The sequence below is a fragment of the Dasypus novemcinctus genome, chromosome 16 (assembly GCF_030445035.2).
Source record: "Dasypus novemcinctus isolate mDasNov1 chromosome 16, mDasNov1.1.hap2, whole genome shotgun sequence".
Taxonomy (NCBI): Eukaryota; Metazoa; Chordata; class Mammalia; order Cingulata; family Dasypodidae; genus Dasypus; species Dasypus novemcinctus.
The window spans coordinates 83,235,322-83,262,847 of NC_080688.1; the positions used below are offsets into that span (position 1 = coordinate 83,235,322).

The following is a 27,526-nucleotide window of genomic DNA, read 5'->3' on the forward strand; positions in this document are numbered from 1 at the left end:
TAGGTTACCAGGGGTGGGGGAGGGGTGAGAATGGAGATTTAATACTTAATATGTACAGAGTTTCTGTTTGGGGTAGTAGACAAGGCTTGATAAAGGTTTATGGTTATGGAAGCCCAGTCCTGTAAATGTAATTAATCTCGCTGAACTGAATATTTAAAAGTAGTTAAGCTACGGCCATACCACCCTGAATGTGCCCGATCTCATCTGAAATTAGCTAAAATGTAGACCTTTATGATGTATGTATGTTAGCACAATAAATATTCAAAGTGCACACACACACATGTAGAATAGGACCTGGAAATATATGTGCTTTAAATAAAAAGTGAGAGATTTAAAGGGACAGCCTTGTTTGATATATTTAGGGAAAAATGCAAGGAACTCAAATTCTCTCATCATTAATATTTTCCTGGTTTTGACCAGGAATATAATTCGGTAAAGACTGATAAGAGGCAGCTATATATTTGCAAATTGTAGAGGGGATCTGAGCTCCGTGCCAAGATGCCTGGAACAACCTCTTACCCTAGGTAAAATCTCTCACTTCTCCTCTGAGTGTTTCTCATCATTGTTGTTTTGGGTTAGGGCATAGATAGTCCATTTCCTGATAATCTATCCAGAGTTTATAACATAGCACTGTACATGGAGATTTTCAGAAAACGCTATTGATGCATAAATGTTCGATGTTTCTTATTTACTTACTATTCTGAATGAGTGAAAAACAGTGTGATAAACTCTTAGAATTTTCATAGTTCATATGTTTTCCTTGTATGTCTTCATGCAGAATTCCTTTTACGGTCTTTATGCAGAAAATAAAGTAATATGAGAGTAGATAATATTTTATAATGAGAGATTTTGCTGTTGAAAACCATGTTATTGTGACAAACCATTTGAATGGTTTTTCATAACCGTTAGTTACTACAAATAAATAAATATTCTATGTGATTTATAAGCTAATTTTTTCAAGAATTAGTAAAACTTAAAATAATTTCAAATAATTGAATGGAATCATCTGTATGTACGTTTAATATGCCCACATGCAGGTACATGTGAGTTTTAAAGAGAGTTACAATTAGGTAATTAGTTCTTCAGAGGAAGCTTCTGGAATAATGTAGAGGTCATTTGGGATAAGAAGAACGTTTCTGAAAACTGAGGTGTCAGTTTGAGCTGGACAATTGCCTAGAAGTTGCCTGAACCATAATATTGGCTCAGATACGAGAAGGAGAGATGTTAACAACTTGAACAGAGAACATATGGCAATATGCCCTTAATTTTTTGTTTTCAAAAGGAGAGAGAACAGTGAAAAACATATAGGAACTCATGGTGAAGTTTTTCATTTTGTATTGTCAGAGGTGATGAAAACAATCTGTTTTGTGATTTAATTTCTTGATATAAAATTAGAAGCATTGGTATCAGATTTCAGATCTTAACAGATTTGCAAAACTTTCTGTTGGGGATATTAGCTTCTTTTTCTCTTACATGTTGTTCTAATGTAACAGAAATAATGTTTTCTTCATTTATGAAAAACTGATAAAACCTAATATTTTCTTTCAGGACAGATTTTCTTTTAAAATTTCTATAGCTAGACAAATTGCCATGAGAAGTTGGTTATTACTTAATGCAGGAGTTTTGTCAAAACAATTGCCAATAAAGGAGTGGCAATCAGAAAATCTAATTAATAATGTATAACTCATCCAATTAATTTCTTCCTTTTTTAAAAATAGAACATTTCCCTGGAGATTAAGGTAGAAGATGGAGTAAGTAACCGAAATCTAATTATTTTCTTAGATTAATTGATTTTCTTCTTCCTCCTTTTCCTTATTAATTCTAATATTGTATTAATAGAAATAACTATAGGCATTCCTATAGGTAAAATTAATAATGCAATAATAATTATGATTATAACAATAATAACAACAGCTAAAAATACCAAGTGCCTGCTATTTGTTTGGCATGACTTCAACTTCTTTATGAGCATTATTTCAATTATCCTTCAACAGTCCTATGAGTAACATGTTAATATCCCATTGTACAGATGATGCCACCAAGAGAGATGGTTCTAAATAACCATCTTGTCCAAGGTTACACTGCAAAGAAATGTTAGCACTGGAAAATAATTTAAAATTAATTTCGTAGATTCTTTACTCTCCCTGGTATGCAAATTAGGCGATACAATTAATACATGATGATCATACATATATCATCTCTATTCTGTTTTCTGGATAGACCATTCTATAGGGTTGTTCAATATATTCATGAAAATATTGTAGATGCCATGGTCAATCTTAATTTAGCTGAGGTAAATGACTTAGTAATGTGGAAGTTCATAAACACATATTGTATTTTAAATATTAAATTAAAGAAGCATAAAGGCAATGAATGAAATAAGGTGGGACAAACCATTTTAATATGTTCTCAGAGGTTTTAAGAACATTATAAATTATGTTTACTTCTGTGTTTTTTGCTTGAGGGTTCTCTTAGAAAATGGGATTTTAAATTCTTAATTGAACTATATGTAACGCCAAATTGTTTTGATATGCTAATGTATCCAGGTTATTGATTAGTTTGTAACATGCAGGGAAACATCAGAAAAGTGATTCATTTTAAACAGTTTTTGGGTATGTTTGCATTGATATTTCTGGTGCCCACATTGGCCAAACCTCAAATACAGCTTCTGGTCACTCTCACGTATTTTATATATACGTCTAGATACACATACTTTTATATATGTATGCCTTTATATACATACGATGTATTCCTTTATTTATACTTACATTTATATATATAAATATATACTTATACATGCACATATATCTACCTTCAACCTCATACCCAATGTGAGGTTCATACCTTTCCTACTCACTCTTTGCTTCTAGCATTTGAGTGGGGATGGAGAGATGAGAGTGTAAGGGGCAAAGTAAACATGGCTGGTGTTTGCTGTTACCATAATTTAACAGCCAGGGTCCTCTCTGATGACAGACATGCAAAGCTGGCCCTCTAGCTGGAGCACATGGTTGGGGTAGTCTGACACACATCACTCACTCATCTTGTGAGAAAATCATGCAGCTTTGCCATATTGAGGGCTGGGGACTGCATTTGGCTCCGCTGATGCCCTCTTCTTGCCTGCCTTCAGACTGATCAGCTCCCAGGCTCAGAGCTTGCCAGGAATACAGGCAGCAGCACATCCAAGGGCTGCCTTGTGACTGTGATACTAGACTCTCCTCTTCTAGCATAACATATTTTTGATAGGTAGATAGATAGATTGATAGATAAACACACTTACGTACATGCATAAATATTTGTATATATACAATACCACATATTCCTTTCCTCCATTTTCCTCTCTTATTACTCTTCCTGCCTTTTTCATATTTGGTATCTAATATCCCCCTACATCATATAGAAGAAATTGAAGACGCTTTGTAGATTTTGAGTAGCTCTGCAAGCACATCAGTGCGTGTATTAACCCATTGTACTCTAAATGGGATACAGATAGGGTCTTCATTATCTTGAATGTTTTCATATTCATCTTGATTCACAGGAGTTTATTAATTCATGTGGGAAGATGTTTTACAGCAATCATCAAAGAACATGTTTTGGCTGAATGGTATAACTTTCTCAATCTCTTATCTTTAAATATAACATAAATAAGCAGAACTAAATTGAAATGTCAAACTCATGTAATTTCTAGAAAGATTCTGAAAAAATCTTTATTGTACCCAATAGCTACCCACTGCAAACCTATTCTGATAAATACGTAATTCCACATTTACATTTAAAAGGTGTCAAGGTGAATTTTGCTCATGATTGTAAGTAAAATAGATTGAATTTCATTATTACATTCATTCCCAAAATATTTTGCAAACCTATTCTGATAAATACATAATTCCACATTTACATTTAAAAGGTGTCAAGGTGACTTCTGCCCATGATTATAAATAACATAGATTGAGTTTCATTATTACATTCATTCCCAAAATATTTTTTGGGAACTTACTATGAGCTGGAAACAATTTTAGACATTAACAAATGAACAATATGGGCAATTCCATGTCCACTTAAGGTTTACACTCTAATAATGGAGAAAGACAAGGAGTAAATTAAATATATAAATAATATAATCCAGGTGGTTCAGTCATTTGATGGAAAGCAAGGCCTCGCAAGGGCCACAGGAGGCAACAGGAGTCCGGAAGGCCTCTGTGAGGAATGAAGTTGAGGATAGATCTGAGTAAAGTGAGGGAATGAAATATATGAGTGTCTGGGGGAAAACTGCTTCAAGCCCAACACACAGCCTGTTAAAAGCCATGAGCACTGGACCAGCTTGTGTGAGGTCCCCAAGAACCTAGAGAAAAGTGACTGGGAGTGAGAGTGGGAAAGGGAAACAAGCCACAATCAGACACAGCCTAATGATGGGCCCAGTCAGGAGGCTGATTTCAGTTTCAAATATTCCAGGGAGCCATTGGGACCTCTCGTCGCTAGAAATGAAAGGAGCAGGGTTTCCCAACAGAGCAGCCTCAGTTGTTAAAGTGGTGCCCTGTTATTCAGGGAGCACTTGGGTTCAGGTCAGGTTTTGCGTATCTTATTATTTATTCATTACAACAACCATGTGAAATTGGTAGATTGAGCTCATTTTACAGCTTAAAATCTGAAGCCTGGAAAGATTAGGCAGCTTGATAAATTCACGCGGTAATTTTTATTTTCTTTAATTTTTTTTTATTAGAGAAATTGTGTTTTACAGAACTGTCGTGTAAAAATACAGGATTCCCATATACCACCCTATTATTAACACCTTGCATTGGTGTGGAACATTCATTATAATTCATGTTAGCATAATTTTATAATGGTACTATTAATTATAGTCCATGCTTAATTTAGGGTTTACAGAATAGTGTAGTTCCCTGGGATTTTTATAAAATGTTATGCTATTACATACATGCAATCTAACATTTTCCCTTTTAGTTACATTCAGATATATATTTCAGTGCTGTTAATTATGTTCACAATATTGTGCTACCACCACCTCGCTCCATTAGCAAAACATTTCCATCATTCCAAGTAGAAAGCCTGCATATTTTAAGCCTTTACTTCTCATTCCCTTTCCCAGTACTGTCCCCTGGGAACCTACATTCTAGATGCTGATTCAGTGAATTTGCTTATACTAATTGTTTCAAATCAGTGAGATTATACAATATTTGTCCTTTTGCAGCTGACTTATTTCACCCAATATGATGTCTTCAAGTTTCATCCATATTGTCCACCCATATTGTTGCATGTATCAGGACTTCATTCCTTTTTAATGGCTGAATGGTATTCCATCGGTGCAAGTACCGCATTTTGTTTATCCAGTCATCTGTTGATGGACACGTGGGTTGTTTCCATCTTTTGGCAATTGTGAATAATGCTGCTATGAACATCAATGTGCAAATATCTTTTTGACACCCTGCTTTCAATTCTTCCATGCAATCATTTTAAGAGAAGAGAACCAATTCAAACTCAGGTCTGTGAGGCTCAAGCTCAGGTGCTGAATGCACTTACTATTATTGCTAGCATTGTTCCATTCCATAACGGCTAAAAATAGTTTCAAGCTTTAGTCATTAGTAAATTAATGATTCCGTATAAAATTGTGAGTCAACTAAGGGTGGTGTTTGACTACCGCAGGTATTAAAGTGAATCTGTGCTGTTTTCATAAATATCTCCATTGATTTAGCCTTTATTAAAATCTACAAAGTGTAAACTTTTAATGTCATGCCTTTAGCTATTAGGACACAGCTAGATGTATTCCTGTGACACCTATGTGTCTAGAAAAAAGATAAATTAGTTACTAAAATATTACCAAGAATAATTTTAGGAAATTGCAACTGCTCAACTAGAATCAGACAGTGTTTAAAAGAACACTTTGCTGACTAGTAAATAAATATGCAACCATTTATGCTCTTTTCCTGTGTTATATGAGCAATATTCCTAACATTAAGTCTGAGTCTATTTTAACACATTTGCTTAGAACCATTGGAAACAAACATTAAACTGATTGGTGGAAATACTGCATCAATGTGCATTGTAAAGTAACTTAACATTCAAGTTTCTAAGTTGTTTATGAGGTTTAAAACAATGGCAGAATCTACTATGATGCCCCCCAAAATCATTTTTTCCCTAAGGCATATTCTGTGGATTGCTTCATGTGCTGTTTATCATATTTTCCATTTCTTCAGCCAAATTCACATGGCACTACCTTTTAAATACAGTGTGGAATAGTTCATGACACATTTCTTAACTATACTCTTTTAGTTTGTATATCAACATAACAGAAATATTAAATTATCTTTCAACTCATATAATTCTACTTACTTGCAAGATCTCTTAAAGGTATTCATTTTTTAGTTGTTTACATGATCTTAAATAAATAACTACATGCATGCATAAGGATTTATTGTAGCTTATGTCATTCCATCTATTTTTAAATAGTTTCCTAAATTTTTATATTTCATTCAGATTTTCTCTGGCTTTAAAAAAATGACATCTGGGTCACCAACACAATGGTATCTGATACAGATCTTTGAAAAACTCTATTCTATTACATTCTATGGATGTTTAAATTCCAAAATACAGAGAATAGAAAAAAAAGTGTTGTACCCATTCAATTACTGTAAGCATACCTCAAAAATATTTAAAATATTTTATTTAAACATATATGGCCAATTTTGTTCAACTCAAGCATACATACAGTTAATAAGAAATGATCATATAAACCAATATTGAAAACATTTTATTTACTAATTTCTTTTTTTTCAAACACCTAATTTTGAATCCCACCTTGATTTGCATAGAATAAGGATCAATCTTTAAAAGATTCGATTAAAATCAAAATGTTTTATTATCTTATTATCTAATGCTGCTACAAGGCTTTATGTCTATCAGCTTAGCGTTTACTTCCTCTATAATGTTACAATAAAATAAAATATTGCACCTAAATTTATATTTCATATTAAAAATGATACTCAAAGTTCAGTCATAAACAAAGCTCTTAATGAAAAAAGAAATGCTGAAAATTGCATCATTTTTATTTTAGTTATGGTAAGATAGATACTACAGTTGATCATATTTTAAGATGAATATTCATTCAAGCATGAATCCATTGCTCCTTTCAGGTTTTTATATCATTTGCTATAGCAATAAAATCCAACTTAAAGATTTTACACATTTTCTAACAGTTTCAGAAAGTTTAAATTTAATGATGAAAACAAATGTTGACATGTAATTTGTCATTGCATTTTGACATAAAAAAATCATCTGGGTAGTATATGAATATAATACAAGAAAAAATTTAAATATAGTTTCAGGTCTTTTCAATTCAAAGGTGTAATATAAAAAATAACACAAATTTGTGGAATATAGTTTTTTAATTAGTTACCATAACCCAGGTAACTAACATAAACAGAAATTTTAAATATCAAATGAGGAAGTCAGAAGCCTACCTATTCACATATAGTAAATTATTTAAAAGCTTTTACATAGCCACCCAGATTTTCATAGATATTTATTTTTGTAATATCAGGAACTTCACACATAGAAATATTTTACTCTTACTTGGTAAGAGTAATAAAAGATAAATGAAATAAGATGAACTAACTTAGTGGCTTTCCCATATTTACCACTCAAAAATCTGAAGCTTTCGGGTTGGATTATATTGAAAAGAAAATAAAGCAATGCTTCACTGGCATGCTAGCTGGCTGGTACTTGCACATGAGAGATGAATGTTGCCATTTCTGACATTCAGTGATATCGTGTGGGTAGTTTGACAAGGCCTTCACTCCAAGGAAATCAGCAAGTGTGACAAATAAGTGGTTTCCTCCTCCAGGTTACTGGTCTACCAGCACACAACCGGGGATTTTACCGTGCTCTGTCCTTGACCTATTTACCAAGATACCCCCAATTTAACAACACACATATTAGCATTTATACGATTTTTATAATAAAATCTAATAATGTGACGGTGGTGTGGCACCAAACATGCATGTTAATCTTTTAAAGCGAGGTCCCAATTCATTAAGGTAATCAAAACTTTCATCCTGATCAGAGGTTTCTGATCCTAAGGAGCTAAGGGATCCAGCTAATGACCCTGTTCCCTCAAAAGCGTAGGTCTGTAGGGAGTCAAAGGGAGGGGCGCAGGGGTCGGTATTAGCTTCTTCGAGCTTTTCTAGGATGAATTTCCTGAACACGGCGCTGTCTGGGCCGACCTGCAAGGACTGCCTGTACAGACTTCGGATCTCCGAGGTGGCGCTCCTCCGAGCCTTGCGCTCCCTCCTCACGGGGTGCCTCCTCAGCTCTGCAATATCGAAGGCCTCTGTATCTTCTTCTCCACCCCCTTCATCATCGTATCTGAATATGTTCTCTCCAAAATCTCCGCCCTTCTCAGGAAGTAGAATCTGTTTCCTTCGTTGTTTTAGACCCAGGATCAAAAAAATAAAGCCTGACAAAGAAAGCACACCGTGGTATTGAATGAACGCATGTGGAACGTTATAACCTCTACAAACATTGCTTTTGTGACAAGCTCAAGACATGAACCCTGATATACTGAGCTGGGATTTTATGATTATAAGTCAAATACATATATTTTCTGTTGAAATTTTACAAAAGGGACTGACGAAACGACATAAGGAAGTATAGCAATCTTCCCGGCTGAAGATTTAGTGGAAAAACACCGTATAAATATAGAGAGCTGTTTTTGATGATCAATTTAAATAATAAATTAAAAATTTTGCTTTATTCTTACATAGTAAAATAAATGTGCATTAGGGGGGTATTTTCTAATCTGTGCACAGTTGTCAATTTTAATAACCAATAATCCATGTGAATAGGAGATAAGCATGACATGTCAATTTGATATTCATCCTTGAGTCAAAGTTCATCAAAATTATTTAATATTTATTGACTACAAATGGTGTGCCAGGCATTCTTCTAAAAACCTCTGCATTTATTCCTTGATTTAATCGTTATGGATCATATACTACTATTGTCCTTTATTAAAGAGGAAGAAATCGGATCGAGCATGAAGTTACATGACCCGGGTCACACAGGAAACAAAAACCCTGAGGCCAAACCAGAAAGTGGGTTCAGAGCCTGTGATCTGTGGAACCGCATTCCCTTCAGAAATTCCAAATGCTTAGTTTTTAAAATTATAACACTGTTTTGTCCAGAATCAATACTTTTAATATGTGGAGACAGAACAATTTTTTATTTTTAAAGAAACCTGTGTCTGTGTGTGAGCACTCAGGTGTGTGTGTATCAAAGAGATCAAACCTGCCCTCAGCCTTGGATCTCATGTAGCTCTTCAGAATTTCATATGTGGAAATTGAAGCATACATGATGTAATCTAATTAGTATTCTAACACATAATTATTTTTGCTATAGTTTATATAAATTACATGTAAATATTTAAACAGTTTTCTTAAATAACATCAAATAACATCATCATGTCTGAATTCAGGTAGTGTGCTTTAAAACTCATCTGAGAGATGTCATTGATAGGAAGCATAATAAATAATTTCCCAACTGTGAAGTAGAGAGAGGACTGATGAAACTTTCACAGGAACTTTGAGTATTCATTGACTCATACTTCTCACCCTCTAAATCGTACTCTGGCCTTTGTCTGCCAAGCTGGTTTTGTTTGAGGGGACCAGGGCTTGGTTTAAATCTGAACCTGTACCAGTTCATAACTTGCACTCCCCCAAGTACTATGTGTTTTTATTGCTTCTTGTGTCTGTCGAGTTTTGTAGCTCTAAATTCAGTTTTATGATTATAGATCATTAAAAATAATGGGAGCAAAATCAGGAAGCGGCTGTGGCTCAATCAGATGAGCTCCTGTCTACCATACAGGAGGCCCTCAGTTCCCGTCCCAGGACCTCCTTGTGAAGGCAGGCTCGCTTGGATGCTGCAGAGAGCCGACTCACAAAGGTGACACAACAAAAAGAAGGGAGACAAGCGAGAACACAGAAGAGCCCACAGGGAATGGACACAGAGAGCAGACAGCAAGCAAGCCACAAGGGGGGAGGGGAAATAAAAATAAAATACAGACACAGCGAGAACATACAGTGAATGGACACAGAGAGCAGACAGCACACAAAAGGGCGCAAGGGGATTAAAAAATAATTGGAACAAAATCAATGAACAGACAATAAGGAATAAAGAATCAATGAGCAAGACACAGACAATGAGCAAAAACAAATGAGCAGGGAGCAGATATGGCTCAGGCAGTTGAGCATCTGCCTCCCACATGAGAGGTTCCAGGTTTGGTTCCCAGTGCCTCCTAAAGAAAAAAAAAAAACAAACAAACAGACCAGGAACAAAAAACAATGAGCAGACAATGAGCAATAACAATGAGCAAAAACAATGAGCAGAAAACAAGTGCAAGCAAAAGCAAAGACAAGCCAAAAGGGGAGGGAGCCATCTCAGGGAGAGGGGAAGCATTATTAAAAAAAAAAAAAAATTGGAAAACCTGAAACTGGAACTGAAACAAAGGATGATACTGTTGGTTGTTAAAAGAGGAATGTGCAGTTTTTGAAGCTCTGAGAAAGCTGAGAAGAATGAAGACAAAGCAAGTCCTAAAAGTTATCTATGTCAATTTGAAACAGAAAGTTTGAGGTTCCAGACCCAGTGGTTGATAAAATTCTTTCAACACCCATGTTGCTGTATTGGGTTTGGTATGAAGCTACAAGGGATGCAAAAGCAGGGTGTATATTATATGTATTGGTGTTCTAAAGACAGGGAAGGGGTCATGTTAGGATGAATCACTCATAGTCTTGAAAGCCATTTTGGGGTTCAGTTACCTATCTGTGAAATGAGTAAAATATCTGCTTATGAAAAAAAAAACAAAGCAGAACAAAGACAAATGAAGCAGTTTTAAGAGACTTTTTTATTGTTCAGCACTTTGATTAAAATTTGCATTCCTTGATCCTAAATTTTACTTTTATTTTTATTCTACTTCTAGTGAGCTGCATTGTACTACTGCACAATGGTGTGTTGTAGTCATGGAATCTCAGCACATCAATATCCACTGTGTGGACTTTGGCAGAACACATAGTTCTTTGAGTTTCGGTTTCTCATCTATACAATGAAGGTGATAATAGTCCCTACTCATAAGATTACTGTGAGGATTAAATTGCATAAGGCACTTAAGCACTTAAGACAGTCCTAAGTGTAATAGGCACTCAACAGAGACTGGTCATTATGATTATTACTACTTTTTTTAAAACTTATTTTCTTGCAATGCACAATGAACATAAACAGATGTTCACAATTCAGGGATCTTTGATTTTCAGCTTGAACTGTTTGTTTATCCACTCCATTGTTCACTTACTCCATTTGGCTTAAGAATTTGAATGCATTCAGAAGACCAGTTAAACTCATACTGCACATGCATAGAGACATATGTGCTATACTGCTCTATGGGAATGAACTAGTCTACAGATGTGTCATCTGGCGGTATTCAGTTCAGCACTACTTACCAAACACCATCATGACGCAGAGCAGAATAGCAATTACGACTTCCGTCCTGAATCCCATGGAAAGCACCAGTTCCTTATTACTGCAGGCCTGTGTGCTGCCACTGTCACCACAGTCACAGACATATATGGTAAGGGTGTTTGTGCTCGTGAGTGATGGGATTCCATTGTCAGCAATTAAGATGGACATGTAGAGAACAGGCTCCTCGTGAAGGCTAAAACCAGTTCTATTAGTCAAAATTACAGCTGTGTTATCTAAAACAAAAATCCATGTTCATAATTGTTTTACAATAGAAGGGAATTCATAGCAGTCATATGGACTAGAGGCAACAATGCAGAGATATGATCAAATAAGGCCAAATGACAGGAAGAAGAAATTTCTGATAATAAGATAATTGATAGATACCAAAAAACTTTAATTTTTTTTTACAATAAATGCCAATTATGTCATTAGAATAATTATTTAAATCAATGCCAACATGTCTTTTGAGAAAGATAGGGACCATATGTGTGGAACACAAAAATTAAAAGAGCCTTTTAATTAAATATTTAGAGGAAATACTGGTCCTAGATTTATGATGCCAGTATCAGTTTCATTTTGATTAAATACACATGCAACACAGTGTTTCTTTCTCATAGTTGGAACCTGTTATTTTCACAAATACTGCAAATACATGAGTGTTTCAGAATTACCTCAATAAATGATCTCAATATATTACTAAAGACACAAAAAGGTTAAAATTACCTGCTAGAAAAGATCCTATTAGAATCTTGTATTTCACTTTGATATTATAAACTCATTTTCTATTTAAAAATTAGAGAATACTTAAATATTAGTCATATTGATTAATTCATCTAGACGGAATATTTAAAAAATTAACCAAAATGAACAATGTATATTCAAGCACATTTAAAGTTGTTCTTCCATGATTCCCAGAATATAGTAAATACTCCTTTCAGTACAATTTCTTGTGCCTCAGAACTATGTTTCTCTCTAGTTTTTTTGTTTTGTTTTGTTTTTATCATCATCATTCCCCCAAAACATTTTCAGTATGTATCAGATCAACTTTGGGAGACAATTGCAGTAAAATGCAGAGAAATGGGAATCTTTCAAAATGTATTCCTATTTATGACTTTTCCCAAATCACCTTTTTAAGAACAATTCTCTATCATTCTCTCAAGGACTATAAAATTCTGTGATTTTATTTACTAGGCAGAGTTAAGACATGAGAGACAGTTGCGATTGTTTCGAATATATACTTTATGAAATTAGTTGTAACCACAAATATTAAAGCAAATCAATTATTTTTATGTTTCAATATATTTATATGCCCCAATAATTGTTTTATATTAATATAAAACAAGTCTAAGTTGTAGCTTATTTCATGTACTAATATTTGCATTTTTATCCTGGGTATGCTTGTGTTCCTTTCACTGGGGAATTTGACAAGGGTAAAAAGGAGAAAAATAGTTACACATTTTTTCTCTTCCACAACAGCTCCCCCTTGGACTTAAAGTTAAACTCAGATAGATTTAAGGAAGGACGGCAGCATGGCATTTGTTTACAGAGTCAGAGTAACAACAGCTATAATTTTTCAAATCTTTGAGATATAAAGAAACATTTAAATAGAAATCCATAGAAGGGCACCTAAAGTCCTTCACTGAAGCTATGGAAAAAGGAAGAGGGTGGTTTTATACAAAGTTCATCCACTCCCACAAGGCAGGTACAGAAATCTTGTCTCTCCAAGCATGTTCCTTCAGAACGCTTTTCTCTGTGGAGTGATAAAATGACTTCCAGCGTACGAAGGAAAGAGAAAAACCTCTCACTAATTTCATATATTTATAGCTCCTCATTAATGACTCTAAGTATCTTTGAATCAATGAAGCTAGCATGACCGTAAATTAAATATACATCTTCCTCTTCCCCAGACGTAGATTGAGGTCTGAGCTATAGAGATGTGAAAGGAACATTGTAGCAGAACTGCAATTATCTTTGCCCGGTCATTCGGACTGGGCAATCACCAACGACTTTAAAAAGTGTTTCCAATCTGAAGAGGGGGGAGAAACGGGGCCAGCATTTTCAGGACTTAACTTTGGGTGTTGTTTCCCATTTTTCATTGTCACTCCTTTGCTCTACTTCTTAAAAGTATCACCTTGTAAGAACAGTATAAAATTAATGCCATAAATTCTATCAAAGTCAAACATGATTTACAGAATGGATCAAATACCGGTATGAGTGAATGCCATTACCTTGATTATCGATGATTGTAAAACTGGAATTCGTTGTGTCTTCCACAGATAGATTAAAGTAAAAATGGTGATCTTCTATGGATTCATCTCTATCCACTGCACTAATGGTCTGAATTACCTAAAAGAACATAAGGAAAGTATTTTCATTTTGGAAACAGGTCACTGATATTATTATTATATTATATTTGTTTTATTGTAATTGCTCTACCATAATCAGTAGGGATCTTGCCGCAGGTAACTATCAAATTGGTAGAGAATATCATAGTCTCTTTTTCTGGTGAAAAACAGTATTGCTTGCCCATTTAAAAAGAGTTGAATTTATTATATTCATAGATGTATAAATTCCTTTCAAGGACCAAGTGAGTTCCACTCACTAACCTCGTTAGAATTTCTCAAAACCTTGCGGTCTACATTTCAAGGGTTCCTTCTTTCCTCTATTCATACACTCCTCCTTCCTTCCTTCCTTCATTCCTTTGTCCTCACAAATGTGAATGGCAGCTTTCATGGTTTGCTGAAGTTATATATTGCCTGCTAATATTGATAATAACTGTGATCGAGCTATTGGCTTACTAAAGTATTTGCTAAAGTAATGAGTTTTTAATTGATTTGAGGAAATACATTTAAAGCTTAGGGCAATGTACATGATTTCCGTCAACCCATAAAGATTATAGGAAAGTGTTCCGGACCGTTGACCATGGGGTGCGGGGGTGCCCAGAGATGTACTTGCCAAATGCAATGGATGTGTCATGATGATGGGAATGAGTGTTGCTGGGGGGGGGAGAGGTGGGGTGGGGGTGGTAGGGTTCAATGGGACCTCATATATATATATTTTTTAATGTAATATTATTACAAAGTCAATAAAAAATAAATAAATTAAAAAAAAAAAAGGAAAGTGTTCCACATCAAAAAAAGTTTTTCTTTGTATCCCAGAACCTAAAAAAAAATGAAGGAATGCACACATGAACAAATGCATTCTCAATTATTTCTTTCATTTTAAGACATGAATATGCCACTCAAGTAGTTCACTATCGTCAAAGAAGAGATATGCTGTCAAGATCACATAGTGAGACTTTAATTAATTCTGGAAACTAAAGTAAATTGATTATAGAAATGATTGTTTTGAATTTTCTGGAATTGAAAAGCTTTGAACAATGTGTCAAACAAAAATAACCTCAATTGCAAGATGACAGATGCAAATTTATATTGTTATACTTTAAAGAATAGATATCTCTGCAAATGAAAAAAAAAGCCTTGTGAAACTAATGTAATTTGTGCATTATTTCTCTACACTTATTTGTCTTTTTCCTCATAGCACATTGCTAATTAAATCATAATACAGTTAACTAATCTAACGAATAACATGTTTTCTTTCAATCCATGCTTAAAATAATAAAGGTGGAATATGGTATAATATCAGAGGTTATGCTTTCCCGGTGGATTATCACAAGATTTTGAATCAAGAGGGTAAAAGCTAAGGGCATGGCAGACTGATTGTCTGAATCCCGGCTTGGCCACTTATTTGATCTATGATCTCAGGACATTTACTTGTTCTTTCTGAGGTTTGGTTTTAAAAGCTTAAATAAAACACATAGTATACTTCTGCTTTAGAATGCATTTTTAGGGCTAAACTTTTATGGTTTCAGTTTGTCTCATAATCAGCATGCGTACTGGTGTTTTCTTTATGAAAACATTCTCTTGGGATTTGCAAAGGGCAAATGTTGAACATTATGAACAAATCTCATTATATGTACATTGATGAATTGAGATTATGCAAATTTAGAAATCTATGCTTATCTTGTTGGCATATGCAGTCTTGATTTTTGGATAAGGAAACACTATCTTACTACCTATATTCTGTACTGAAGTCCACCTCAGACTGAATGTTGGAAATGTCTCCCTCATGTATGAAGGTTTAAGATTACGGGAGATATTTTGACTATGTAACATAGTCAAATACTTTTCATTACTCTAACTACCCCATACATATGTACAGGTAACTAAAGAGGTAGAATTTCATCACTCTTCCTCCTTTCCAAGAACAAAACTCGCATTCTATTTGCTTTGTAAATTGAGCTTTTGGTAACACCCTGTGTTTTGTTGGGTCTCACTGTCATACAAAATTGAAAACCTCTGACATGAAAGATTCAGTCACATATCAGATATAATTGATTCCATTAAACTAACCTTGATCATGTATTCTTTTTGTGAAAACACAGAACTATCACAGGGTCATCAAGGTAATCATAAATGACTCCAGAAATCTCTTCCAGGGGTTATTCATTATTCTTTTTAAAAGAACCATAGAAATGATTTTTGTTTTAATTTTCAAAGAAAATCCTAAGAAAATTCTCTATCTGCTCTATGTATGAAAAGAAAGAAAGAAGGCAGGAGGGCCCAATGCCCTCGATATCTAAGCTATTTACCTCTATCTCCTTAACTGGGACCTATCACTGGCCTTATGCACTCATGAGAGGAGTAGAGCCTTATTAAAATAACAAAAATAAGAAACAGCCATGGTCTCAGGGAGTGGGAAATAGGCAACGAGGATAATTCTAACTTATGATAATGTTTTATTTTTCTTCTTATTCTCTGGGAATAACTGTCCAATTTCTTTCTCAGCACATTCTATTTCCTATTTATCGGACTTTGAAAAGACATTGTGTTTGCCTAGGGAATTTAAGATAACCACTTTTAATGGGAACTTACCTATGGACCAGGCACAGTTCTTGTATTATCTTAGCTAATATATGGATCATATTTAATAAATTATACTCTTGTTCTCATTTTAAGTATAATGTTAAGACTTAAGTTACCTAAATATCTTAGGCAAGTAACTTTACTGGTAGAGAATTTGAAAGAAAGCTGACGCCACAGCTGGTTGACATGTTTTTGGCCAATGAGCCATCCACATGATCCCCAGGGCTCATTGTTCAAGCTCTAGGGCCATTTTTGTCCAGGCAGGTGAGCATACCAAGAAACTGTGAAGGATGGGAATACAAAGACAAACAAAAGCATACTTCATAAAAGACAGGGAAATATAGTTATAATAAGTATTATAGTTGTTATAAAATAAATATAGATCAAAAGAAAAAACCACAGGGATAAAAGAAGAAAATAATCTGAATTTTAAAGTGGGATAAAGAAAAGATTTCCCAGTGTGCTAGCACAGTAATTGGGCTCATAGTTAAATTAAAAATATGAATTGATTGGGGAAGTGTGATTCAGGCAAAAGAAAAGCATGTAAAAACCTTGAAGGAAGAAAAATCATACATTAGGTAAAGATAAATTGTTATTTTGTAGATAAAAGTGGTCAAATATTGGCCGTTTCCTTAAGTTCAACTGTTTTATGGAATGACATATAGTATTTGAAAAAGATAATACAGGGAAGAAAGCTAGTTATTTTCCTGCTATAATTACTTTTCCTCGTGTCTTTATTCTAGAAAAGAGAGCACAGATGTGTCCATCTTACTAAATTAAATTCCCAAATTAATTGTCCTATTTTAAAAAATCAGTCTAATACTCATTTCTCCAAGAATGATAGTTACGACTGTTATTAAACATGATTTTTTTTTACTAATAGCCAAAGAAACAACTGTTGCACACTGTGATTGGAAGCAATCACTTAACATATTTGAGGCTAATTTTCCTCATCTGCAATGGCATATAGCAATGAAACCTACTGCCAGACTTAGTAGATGAATAAATTGTTAGATTGTAAACTTTACTTGCATTATAAAGTATAAAACAATATACAAGATAGTGAGACTCAATTGATATAAATGACCAATTCTTTGCAATAGGTTTAATTGTCTCACACAATAAAAAAAATGTTCAAGATAAAGTAGGACTTGCAATAAATGAGTAAGTTGAAAGACTTAAATAATCTCATCTACATTATTTGCTTATCTAGTTTATTTAGATCTTTGTACATTGAATTAACATGTATATGAAATTCTTTCTCCAACTCTCAAGAAATTATTGTAAATATTATTGGACAGTCACTTTTTATACTGCATTGAAAAAATTATTCCAAATTTTGGACCTGTTTTGACAAAATAAACTCATATATTTTCAAAAAGGCTATCAAATATGTGGTCAAGTGAAAGAGCAAATTATTAAAATAATAAAATTTGAGTCAACAAGAAAATCTACACTGTAGCGTGTTTGTTTTCTTTATTTGTTTATCCTGATATTAAGAATAAAATGTTGAGGAGCTAATGATATTCTAACATTTTACTCCCAGATAGAAGAGATGTTTCAAGTTTCCTAAAAGGACTTAAAGCAAAATGATATAATTTTAATTGCTATAGAAATTACAATGTTGTGCTTATTTAAGAAATCTACCTCTATTTAGTTACAAATTAGACATTAGTATATTGATATATTTTCTGATATGTATTTTCCAATTTTCAATATATATTCTGATTTTCTTCTCCTACATTAATTGGAATGCCATAATTTTTAAAATTTCATATAAAACACCACGGAATTATTTACTAGCATATATGAATAAAAAACAGGTTAGTTTTTAATAAAAATATCTGATTAATCTCCCAAATGTATCCATTTAACAAATGTTTTGTTAGCACTTAGTACATGCCAAACAATCTCAAGCCCTTGGTGGAGAGAACCAAGAAGGTCTCTGCAATCACTGCTCTCATTCTAGTGGAGGAGAGTGACAAGCAGAATTGCAAATTCAACAAAAAGTGTTGAATAAGAACATAACACCCAAAATCAGAATAAAATTACCTAATAAAATCCTAAAATACATATTACCTAAAATAAAATATTGGGGACAGGGGACCTGGCATATAAACTGAAATTTGATGAATAAACACTGATTTGACCAGAGGGCAGTCCATGAATATTCAAGGAGGACGTAGTAGGCTTTGGACTTTGTAATGAAAGCCACTCAAATTCGACCTCATGTGAGGCAAGATCAGATCTGCATTTTAGAATGCTTATTCTCGGGGCTTCTTGGAAATGGTGTGAAGATCCCAGTGAGTGACTGCCTGGGAATCAAAACTTTTTGACGTGACAGACAGAAGCACACACCAACAATCACAGTTATAATATGTAAGTTATTTTTTAATGATAAACAACATAAATTATTGTAGGGCTCTCATAAAGTTCAAGAGAGTGCAACATGCTCTTTTATTTAGATGCAGTTTCTCTGGTCCCAAAATTTCTCTATGGCATACTGAGCTGTTTGTGATGTCACCATTTTAAGATCTTTTCACCATTCCCAAGGAAGTATGCTATATATTATTCTGTTCACCATCCCACCACTATAAAGTGACTGTCATGGAAACTATCTACATGCCTACAGCCTTACCTAATAAAGATAACAGATGAAAAACAACCACAGTATATATCGGTGTGTTGTTTGTGAGACTGGATGAGGCAGTTTGCTTTTATAAGAACATCCCACAGTGGAACTCCCTTAAGTCCACTCCAGAAAAGATGGCTCATTCCTGCTAGGGCAGCAAGGGTGAAGATAGAGATTGACACAGGAAAGAGATCTTTAGGTGATGGAATCCACTGAACGTAATTGCTGATTGCAGGAGGAGAATAAAAACTAGATGGAATCGAGGTTGATGTCCACATGCCTTTCTTGTACAACTTGGTAAATAAGAGTAACTTTGCATGGAATGCTGAGAAAAGACCAGGCTTGAAAACAGCTTTGGTGTAACTTTAGAACATATGAGTAGAACTTTTCTGTAGTTACTTGTATATATAGTTCATAACATAGGAGAAATAACTGGCTAGACAAACAGATATAGAAGTCATTCACATATGAAATATAATAAAGCCTTAGGGATATGTGACAAACCAGAAAGAGTGTGTTTGAGAAAAAATGAAAAGGAGGGGACACAAGACGGGAAGGGAGATGAAATGAAAACTGGAGGTCACAATGTAGAATCACAGTAACTTAGGCAAGAGGATGTTTTTACATGGAGATATTGGGCAAGGGTATTGGAATGACAGAATCTAAAAATTGCTATTATATTTTACTTGTGGAAAAGATATTTAATATCAGTGAAGATAATGAGAATCTTTGATTTGAAAAATGATAACTATTTCTACCAAGCAGGAAAGGCAAATTACCCTAATGTCAGCTCATTTATTATATTTATATATTATAGCAAACTACTAAAAGTTGTCTCCTTCTTCTCCTCCTCTCCCAAAACTCTTAGACATCAAAGAGAAAAACAAAAATTCTTTTAACCCACATGGATCATTGAGGAAATGTCTGGTTTCCACCCAAATAGAGTGCAACTCTTCTGGGATTCTAGTTTTTTATAATGAATGCATTAATTGATTCATAGAAAATAAATATAGGACATCTTTTAACTTGCCATTTTGTCCAGATGTTTAAACCGGTGGGAAATGAGATACAAATAAATCTTGAGAGAAACAGTGATTCTCATTATTATTTTGTATTTTCCTCTGGTGTCAAATTTATATTCATTCAATACAGAGATTAGAGACAAATCACTGGCATAAAAAACATTGATATTCAGAAATCAATGGCATTTATAAGCTTAGGGCATAGTAATGAATCAACTAGAAATTATGATCCTGAAGGTTGTCATGGATTGAGAAAGAAGACCCCAAATAAACTTCAAAGACAGGAAACAGTGAGCAACCAGAAAAGACCCAAAACACAGAGTCCATGATTACCTGGAGGAAGCTGGAGAAGAAAGACTCTGGAGCTGCAGATTAACAAAGGCAGTCTCCAAATGCAGGACAGTTTACAAGAATTATATAATGCAGAGTGATTTTTAAAAATTCAGGGGAAATTCCAACAAGGAGATGATAAATCATGGAAGAATGGGCTGTATCCATGAGTAAAGCTAGGCTTACACATATTTGCCTTAAGGACCTGCATAATTGTGAGGGAAAAGCCAACTATTTCTTATATTTTCAGTTCGCATTAAAAAGTGGAAGCACAATCACTGCCTCAGTTTATAGAATTTACAGGTAAAAGCAAATCACTTATTTCAGAGAAGCCTAACTGCATTTGGGGCTGGTCCCAGAAAGATATTTCTCATGTGAGTCCTCATGAAGAAAATAGTGAACTATATTGAGCATTATTGACACCCTTGTTAAAATAAATATAAAATGTCACAAGGTTCCTTTCCTAATTGTACTAATTCACACTAGTGAATTAATGTGTTGAACATGGTAATAATATGTGGAGCATAAATAACTGGAAAATTTTTGCAAGAAAGTAACAACACAGTCCATTAGTCCCTCTACACACTCTAAACTGTATTTGAAACTAGGCAAGTAGAACTCTGTTTGGGACCATTTTTGTTTGGCCATCCAAAGACCCTGAACTTTTGTGGTATGATAATACAGATCCACTGCAAGAGTGAAATCTACTTCCCTATTAATTGCATCTGGGTGGCTTTGGACTCACTTTGGTGGAGAGAATCCTATGGAAATAACAATGTGTCACTTCCAAACCTGGATTTAAAGAGATGTTCTGTCATCTTTTCTCCCTTTTGGAATCCTGATACCACCATGGCTAGCCTGTGGGAAGCTGAAAGCTGTACATACCCCAGTCATCCTCAATGACTCACCCAAAAGTATTCCAACTGCCAGAAACTTGAGTCAGTCCTTCTCAACCAGTTTGAAGGCACTTGGCCAGCCAGCTGATTGCAGATGCATAAATGAAAAGGCTGAGAAGCACTAAGCTTGGCCCCAGATCAGCAGAACAGTCCAACTGCTGTTTACACTCATGAACAAGTTTTGGGGTATTTCATTACACAGCATTAACTAATTACCTGCACCATCTTAACCATTTATTCTTTGCCAAGCATTATGCTAAGTATTTTCATGTAAAAGCTGAGTTGATCTTCTCAAGAATCCTATGGAGAAGATAGTATTTTTATCCCCATTTTTACAGATTGGAAAACAGACACAATAGAATAAATTTCACAAGTTCACACAAATAGCAATGTCAAAGCTGCAGTTCGACACAGGTAGAAACGTGCTGTAAGTGTAAACTACAATTAATTACTATGGCTCTTTCATGAATAATGTATTTATAAATTATAATATAAAAAAGAAAAGTGAGTTTAATGTTATTGACCTTGATTTGTAAGGTCATGAAAGGAAATTTCCCAGTTTTTATCAGGGATTGGATATTCCACAAGTTCTGTTATATTTCATGTAACTTTTTTCCTGAACTTCTCTTTCAATTTTTCCAATAAAGATATGCCATATTTATTCAATATAGATTTTATGGAGCTGAGCTTCAGAATACTGTTAAATAATGGCTGTTTAGTCTTATTGACTATCTCAAGAATTCCTGTATGAGATATGACAGCCAAATTTGCTCTTCCTGGAATAATTCTTACATAATTGCATATATTGATTCTTTCACTTCTGTGCTTTCTATGCATGTTTAATGCAATAAAAATATTTTCTGGACAATTATCAGAGGCATTTGTTTATATTCTTTTCTATGTTAGCATTTCAAGATTATTTTCTAATTAAACTTAGTACTTTGTTTTGGTGTAAAGTGAATACATAAACTTACCTTTCTAATAATAATAGTTTCAGTTTTACCAATTACATCATTCTTTCTTTTTTTTTTTTGAAGATTTTATTTATTTATTTCTCTCCCCTTCCCCCTCCCCCAGTTGACTGCTCTCTGTGAACATTCGCTGTGTGTTCTTCTGTGACCGCTTCTATCCTTAGCAGCAGCACCTGGAATCTGTGTCTCTTTTTGTTGTGTCATCCTGTTGTGTCAGCTCTCTGTGTGTGCAGCGCCTTGGCAGGCTGCACTTTCTTTCGCGCTAGGCGGCTCTCCTTACAGGGTGCACTCCTTGCACATGGGGCTCCCCTACGCGGGGGACACCCCTGCGTGGCAGGGCACTCCTTGCGCACATCAGCACTGCGCATGGGCCAGCTCCACACGGGTCAAGGAGGCCCGGGGTTTGAACCACGGACCTCCCATGTGGTAGGCGGACACTCTATCCATTGGGCCAAGTCCGCTTCCCACATCATTCTTTCTTCACACCACATTTATTGCATACACGATTTGAATATATATCAGATTTCTCCTATGATTCCCCAGTAGGTTGTAGGCTGCATGATATCAAGCATTTTTGTCTGTTTCATTATCTTCTCTATACTGAGCATTTTATGCCAGCACAGGGTATGTGCTTAATAAACTCTTGTTAAGGGAATGAATGAATGAGTGAGTGAATGAATGAGAGTCTAGTTCAGCTAATTTGACTTTCAAACTTTGTATTAGTTTCATAATTTTTATAATTTTGGATTAGTAAGAAATTATAAATTTGTTACGGCAAATGTTCCTTCCTCATTTTGTACATTTATCTTTAAATTATTCTTAAAAATTTTACTTCCACTTGTACTTTGGAATCACATGTGAAATTTTATTCCAATTTGCATAATAATTTTAAATTACTGAAGAAAAAATTACAATTCCACATATGCATTCTTTTTATCCAGTAATGCATTCGTTTCTATTTTTAATTATTATTTCAATCCTCTATGCACTTTCTGTAGTTTTCTTTATGTATATATGGCATTTTTTGTTGAGCTAATTTCTAGTTATTTGTAGACCTCTTCCTGTTGTCAAAGGCATTTTTCTTTAGATTTTTAATGGTTATTCATGTGTTACAAGGACTCAACCTGTAGCTCATGGATGCAGTAATTTTTTTTGCAAAATGTTATAACAGATTTTAAACACACATACACACTTACATACACGCAGTTTCTTCACATCCTCAAATGAATTTTGGACACTATTTTATACATTGTTGTAAGATCCAACTTTTTAAACATTAATTTTCATTTTATTTCAGGTCATATTACAGAAGTATTTCCTATACATTAATTAATTTCTAGTTGATTGATTTGGTTACTGGAGACCTATGCTGGCCAGTATGGGAGCAACTTACTAACAATGAAATATCAATCTGAAATGTGCTATGTCAAACTCTCATAGTGATGGGAAGAGATAGTAAAATATTTCACTAATGTTTCTCCAATTAATTTCACCTGATAATATTTTGAATATATTGGATTAAATAAACTTTATTAGAATTAATTTTATCCCTTTCCTTTTTTACATTTTAATGTGCATAAAAGAAAAATTGATATTCTATTATATTTATTTGGCAGGAATATACTACACAATCTTATTATTTCAAATATTTTTCCTTCTTTTCAATAACTTTATTTCATATCTATTTTATATTTTATTGTATGGACCTAACCTTGAGATCACTATGAAACAATACTATGAAAGCAGGCATTTCTTTTTCATTACTGTCTTAAATTATACTACAACTGTTTTTGTATTAAGTGATAATTTGACTATTGGTTTGTGTACTGGTTATAGAACTTTAATCTTGCTATATTTAAGGTTTGTATTTTTGACTTGATTTATGTATATCTCGAATTTGATAAACTAAATTCAAATCAAATGAAACACCTGTACACATCATTTTGTTCACTTGACCTAATAATATAATATAAAATACTAATAGAATTCAAAATATTGTTTAATAACCCTCTTATTAACATGATTTTGCCTAGCTATCACGTTTTAATATTTTCAGATTTCATTTTAAATAATAAGTTGCATATGTAATTTATATAAGGTTAATAAATCTTTGGTTTGAATTTATGTGTGTTGGTATGTAATTTTGTAATTTTTTGCAATGAGTAAGCTACTTAATGTACTTAGGGAGTCTTCTCTCCTTTTGAATTCTATTGGAAAGTTTATATAGCATGGGTACTTTGTAATTTACAATTTTGAAATTACTTTGCATCTTGCTTTGCCTAAGATATTCTTTGGGGGCTTTTCTGTGCTATATTCTGGATAACATTACTATTTATTGTTTTAATTTTCTTTTTCTTTTTTTCTTACATCATTTGTTTTGTATCTTACTTCCTTTTATCCAGGCTAATGGGTTTTTAACTTCTTATTTTGAAATTATTGTTGACTCACAGGAAATTGCAAAAATAGTGCTTAGTGCCCCTCAAATCCTTCAATGGCCATATCTCATGTGAGGAACACACTATCAAGCTAGGAATTTGACATGAGTTCCATAATGTTAACTGGACTACAAAGCTTATTCAGTTTTCACCAGTTTTACAAGCACTCAAGTTTGGGTGCATGCACGTGTGTGCGCGCGCGCGGTTCTACATGATTTGATTGGTATTACCACCACCGCCATCAGGATATGGAAATGTCCCATCACCATATGTGAGCTTCCTTGTATTACACCTTTAAAGATGCAATCACCTCTGCACCCTGTCCTTGCCCCTGGCAACCACTGATCTGCTTCACCTCTCTGTAGTTTTGTCATTTTGGGGATGTTATATAAATGGAATCAGAGAGTATGTGAGGCTTTGAAACTTGCTTTTTTTGCTAAGCATAATTTCTTTGAGATCCATCCATGTTGTACATGTATCAGTAGTTTGTTTCTTTTAATTGCTGCGTAACAGTCATCACGAGTGACCACAATTTGTTTAATCATTCATCTACGGATTGACATTTCATATGTTTCCTGGTTTTGTCTATTATAAATAAAGTTTTAATAAGCTATAATATATCGGCTTTTGTGTGAACATAAGTTCATTTCTCTGGCCTAAATGCCCAAGCATGCAATTGCTAGGCTCTTTTGTAAGAGTGTATTTAGTTTTATAAGAAAACACCCAACTGCCAAGCTATTTTCCATGTTTTATTCCCATCAGCAATTTATGAGGAACTAGCTTTTCCATATCATTTCCAGCATTGGGAGTCATTAGCATTTTTTTATTTTAGCCATTCTGTGTGTACTGATATCTTATTGTGCTTTTAATTTTTATTTCCTAATTGGCTAATGATGTTGAACATCTTTTCATGTGCTTACTTGCCATCTGTATATTCTCTTCAGTGATATGTCTGGTCATGTCTTTTGCCTAATTTCTAATTGAAATGCTTATTTTATTACTTCTGAGTTGGAAGAGTTCTTTATGGATTCTAGATACAACTCCTTTGACTAATCATTGGTTTGCAAATATTTTCTGTCAGTCTGGAGCTTGTCTTTTTAGCCTTTAACAGGAATATTCACAAAGCACAATTTTTAAATTATGATAATGTCTAACTTACCAATTTTTCTCATAAGGGAGATGCTTTTGGTGTAACATCTAAGAACTCTTTACCTATCCTTAGGCCTGGAAAATTTCCCCCTGTGTTTCCTTCTAAAAGTTTTATTGTTTTATTTTTACATCTGAAGATGTGATCAATTTTGAATTAATTTATGCATAAGTTGTGAAGTTTAGGTCATGTTACCTTTCCCAACCCACCCCATGATTATCCAATTGCTCAAGCACATTTTGTGGGAAAAAAAAAAATGAGGACAACATCATTTTACAATGTATGTATGTATCTTCTCCTCAATACTGTTCATATCATTCAGATTTTCCATTAAATGGAATATAAAATATATTCGTATTATTTTATCTAATATAAATTCATTTTCTCACTGCTTTTTATTCTTTCCTTTGCTTTGAATAACATCCTCAAAAGTATCACATTTACTGTTTTTACCAAAAAGTACTTCTACATATTTAAGAAATCATTTTCCTATATGATTTTTAAATTATCTTTATAATTTCCTTATTTTTGTGTTTCCTTGTATGCTTAATCTTTATCCAATTTTTTGTTTAAATGGTTTGTTCAGATATTTATCCTTCATCTTTTATTAATATGCTGTAAGTTTCCTCATTGATCCATGTAGCATGTCAAAATAGTTACCTGATTCCTTTCACTATAAGCCTCTTTCCTGAAATAGAGTCTTCTATAAAACTTTAATAATCCCACACCTCAAAACCCTGACCCGCTAAACTTAAACATGTTCTAGGCAAATACGGTTCTCCATCCCATCACCAGTCTTAATTAAATTTAAAGCAATATACTAGAACAATGGTTTTATAATAAAATCAATCCAGTAAACAAATGTGTTAAATTACTTTAGAAAGGAAACTAGCTAATGCAATTTACTGCTCTAAAAATATTTTAAAATAATAGTTTAATCTGTAGCTAACTAGTCAAATAAATCCAGAATCTGCCAAAATCAAAAGACCAATAAAAACAACCTTAAGAATACCTTTATACTAGAGTTTTGCCTTTTCATTTTTATTTTTAAATAATGTATTTCTTCAAACCTCTGATGAAAGATCTTTTTCTTGTATCTACTCTCATCTTCAATAAACAATAACAGTGTTGTTTCTATGTAATATCAAGTATCTGTAGATGATTGAGATCTGACTCAATCTCTTTAGAAAGGAATGGACCCCCTATTAAGAACTTTTAACCTTAACATTGTGACAAGACTCCATGTTACTGACAATATTAGCAAATTAATTTTTAGCAAAATCACATTTTACCTCTTTTCTCATTTAATTCATTTTATCTTACAAAATATTTATAAAATGGAAATTTTAGAGCACAAGTTGTATAATTATTTTTCAAATGAAGGAATTGATATCTAAACTGGAAAGTGTGTGAATGCAGGAAGACTGCTCTTACCATTGTACTATGCCAACTTTTGCAACTGTTGTTTAATGTTGTTGTTACTGATGTTTAATTCCTACATCAGGGATAACATATTGAATTAAAGTGCATGGTTTCTTACACATGTAATTATAAGACAATAACCAAGAATACTAATCAGCCCTTACAAGGGATGAGAGAAAGCAGGAAGTCATTCTACCCTGAATTAAACTTAGGAGAAAGAATTGTCCATTTC

General features: G+C 33.7%; 1 protein-coding gene across 5 annotated transcripts in view; it reads right to left on the reverse strand.

The window, feature by feature from the left end:
- Nucleotides 1-4,684: 4,684 nt before the first annotated feature.
- CDH19 (cadherin 19) overlaps nt 4,685-27,526 on the reverse strand; it is a 108,770-nt gene continuing 85,928 nt past the window's right edge. For all 5 annotated transcript variants that reach the window (XM_071208580.1, XM_058277874.1, XM_071208582.1 and 2 more), the window contains 3 exons: nt 13,743-13,860; nt 11,496-11,747; nt 4,685-8,461 (listed from right to left, as the gene is read on the reverse strand). In XM_071208580.1, coding sequence (XP_071064681.1) covers nt 7,971-8,461; nt 11,496-11,747; nt 13,743-13,860 — 861 coding nt within the window. In that variant the 3' untranslated portion in view covers nt 4,685-7,970. The remainder of the gene's footprint in view (nt 8,462-11,495; nt 11,748-13,742; nt 13,861-27,526) is intronic.